We start from the raw sequence: 1468 nt of genomic DNA, 5'->3' as shown, positions 1-1468 counted from the left end.
AGACCGTACAATGGTCAAAACAACACACAACAAAACGATAGTTTAAAATAATTACTACAAGTCACTACTGCTAAGGTTTGTTTTGAAAGCTACTGAACCATGTAACCAAAAAGAAATATGTTTTTCACAAGTCCACATAGAGTCATGAAAACTTAAAAGGGGAGTATTTCATGAAACATGATCTTATTATTAGTTTTAGCTTTTGCAGTTACCATCACTAATAACATTCCAGTATCAAAACTGATCACACCATCAAGACACTAAAAGTTAAAAACCTAATTTTTATTCCTAACAATTCAATGAAATAGTTTTTCCCATACACACAGAGTTCTTGCAGAGCATCATCATTACTCACTGCACAGTGAAAAGAGGAGGATGAGAATGCTCAGCATCCTGACAGGCAGCATGCTTGGACAGCATGCAGAAGGAATGAGGTGAATGGAGCAGTGTTTCAGGAGCATCCAGAGACTATCCAGCTTCAGGACCTGGGTTAAATGAACGTCAGCTCGATGCAGATCCTACTTATGATGACCGACTAAAAGTTTCACAGGCAGAAAAAAAGACTAGAGAGGAAATTTAACGCCCTTGTGTACAGGAAACTCTGTGAAGCCCAAAATACAAAACCACATCTGCAGCCAGCCCTTTGTGGAGTAACGGTTGCTTATAGGTTGTCCTCCTCCCATATTTTATGTAATTTTTTAATGTAGTCTTTCACAAAGTGTTTTTTGTTTCTCTCCCCTGGTTTTTCGTCCAAATGGGAGTGAAAAATTATGCAATTTAAAAAAAACAAATGTTGAGCAATACAAATTATTTTAGGAAGTTGCACGACCGACAGCAGATTTCTCAAGTTAGTCAATATTAGTCATCATCCGGTTATTCATTTCATGCACATGTCACAGACTAGGTTAATTTTAAAATATTCTTTTTATTAAACGTAGAGTTACAAATAGAGTTTGTTTTATTCTTTCTGCACATATGTGAAGATCATCCACATCATGTCTTTCCTTTGCACATGTCCATAAGATAAGCTTGTTATTTGGGTTTGATCATCATGCAAACCCGTTTAAGGGAGTACGATCCTCCATGGAACTCTGCCCAGTAAACACCATCCTGGTACCGGCTTCGATAGTGTCCACCACGATACCACACACCATTCAGATTGGAGTGGGCACACATGTGATACCACCAGCCTCCCTTCTGATAATGAGCACAGTTACCTGATGACACAACAGAAGAAAATGAAGATGTTAAAAGGGAAATGTCACTATGTAACAGATAGCAATCAGGTAGGACCAGGGGAAGAGCAGACCGCCATAGCTGTCTTTGTCTCGATCCAAAGTGGTAAAGGCCTTGTTGCTGTGCCAGGAGAGGGAGTCCCCTGCATTGCCGTGATACAGTCCCAACCGCAGTCGATACCAGTCGCTCTCTGGTTCCACATAGAAGCTGTCATACTCAGCAAACACCTGCC

The 1468-nt window shown here is 40.1% G+C and overlaps 2 protein-coding genes across 5 annotated transcripts in view; both read right to left on the bottom strand.

The window, feature by feature from the left end:
- LOC102205306 (hemicentin-1) overlaps positions 1-561 on the bottom strand; it is a 35458-nt gene extending 34897 nt beyond the window's left edge. For 3 of the 4 annotated variants that reach the window (XM_013915123.1, XM_013915124.1, XM_013915121.1), the window contains exon 1: positions 356-561. In XM_013915123.1, coding sequence (XP_013770577.1) covers positions 356-461 — 106 coding nt within the window. In that variant the 5' untranslated portion in view covers positions 462-561. The remainder of the gene's footprint in view (positions 1-355) is intronic. The other variant, XM_013915122.1, reaches the window with a different exon arrangement.
- A 471-nt stretch (positions 562-1032) lies between these two features.
- The window catches only part of angptl6 (angiopoietin-like 6), a 4207-nt gene continuing 3771 nt past the window's right edge, over positions 1033-1468 (bottom strand). The window contains exons 6-7 of the mRNA XM_005749962.1: positions 1310-1465; positions 1033-1217 (exon numbers count right to left, since the gene is read on the bottom strand). Of these exons, the coding sequence (XP_005750019.1) occupies positions 1033-1217; positions 1310-1465 (341 nt within the window). The remainder of the gene's footprint in view (positions 1218-1309; positions 1466-1468) is intronic.

This window comes from Pundamilia nyererei, unplaced genomic scaffold (assembly GCF_000239375.1).
Source record: "Pundamilia nyererei isolate P.nyererei 1_Seehausen unplaced genomic scaffold, PunNye1.0 scaffold00258, whole genome shotgun sequence".
NCBI lineage: Eukaryota > Metazoa > Chordata > Actinopteri > Cichliformes > Cichlidae > Pundamilia > Pundamilia nyererei.
The sequence above is the reverse complement of the archived record's forward strand: the minus strand, read 5'-3'. Positions and strand labels throughout refer to the sequence as shown.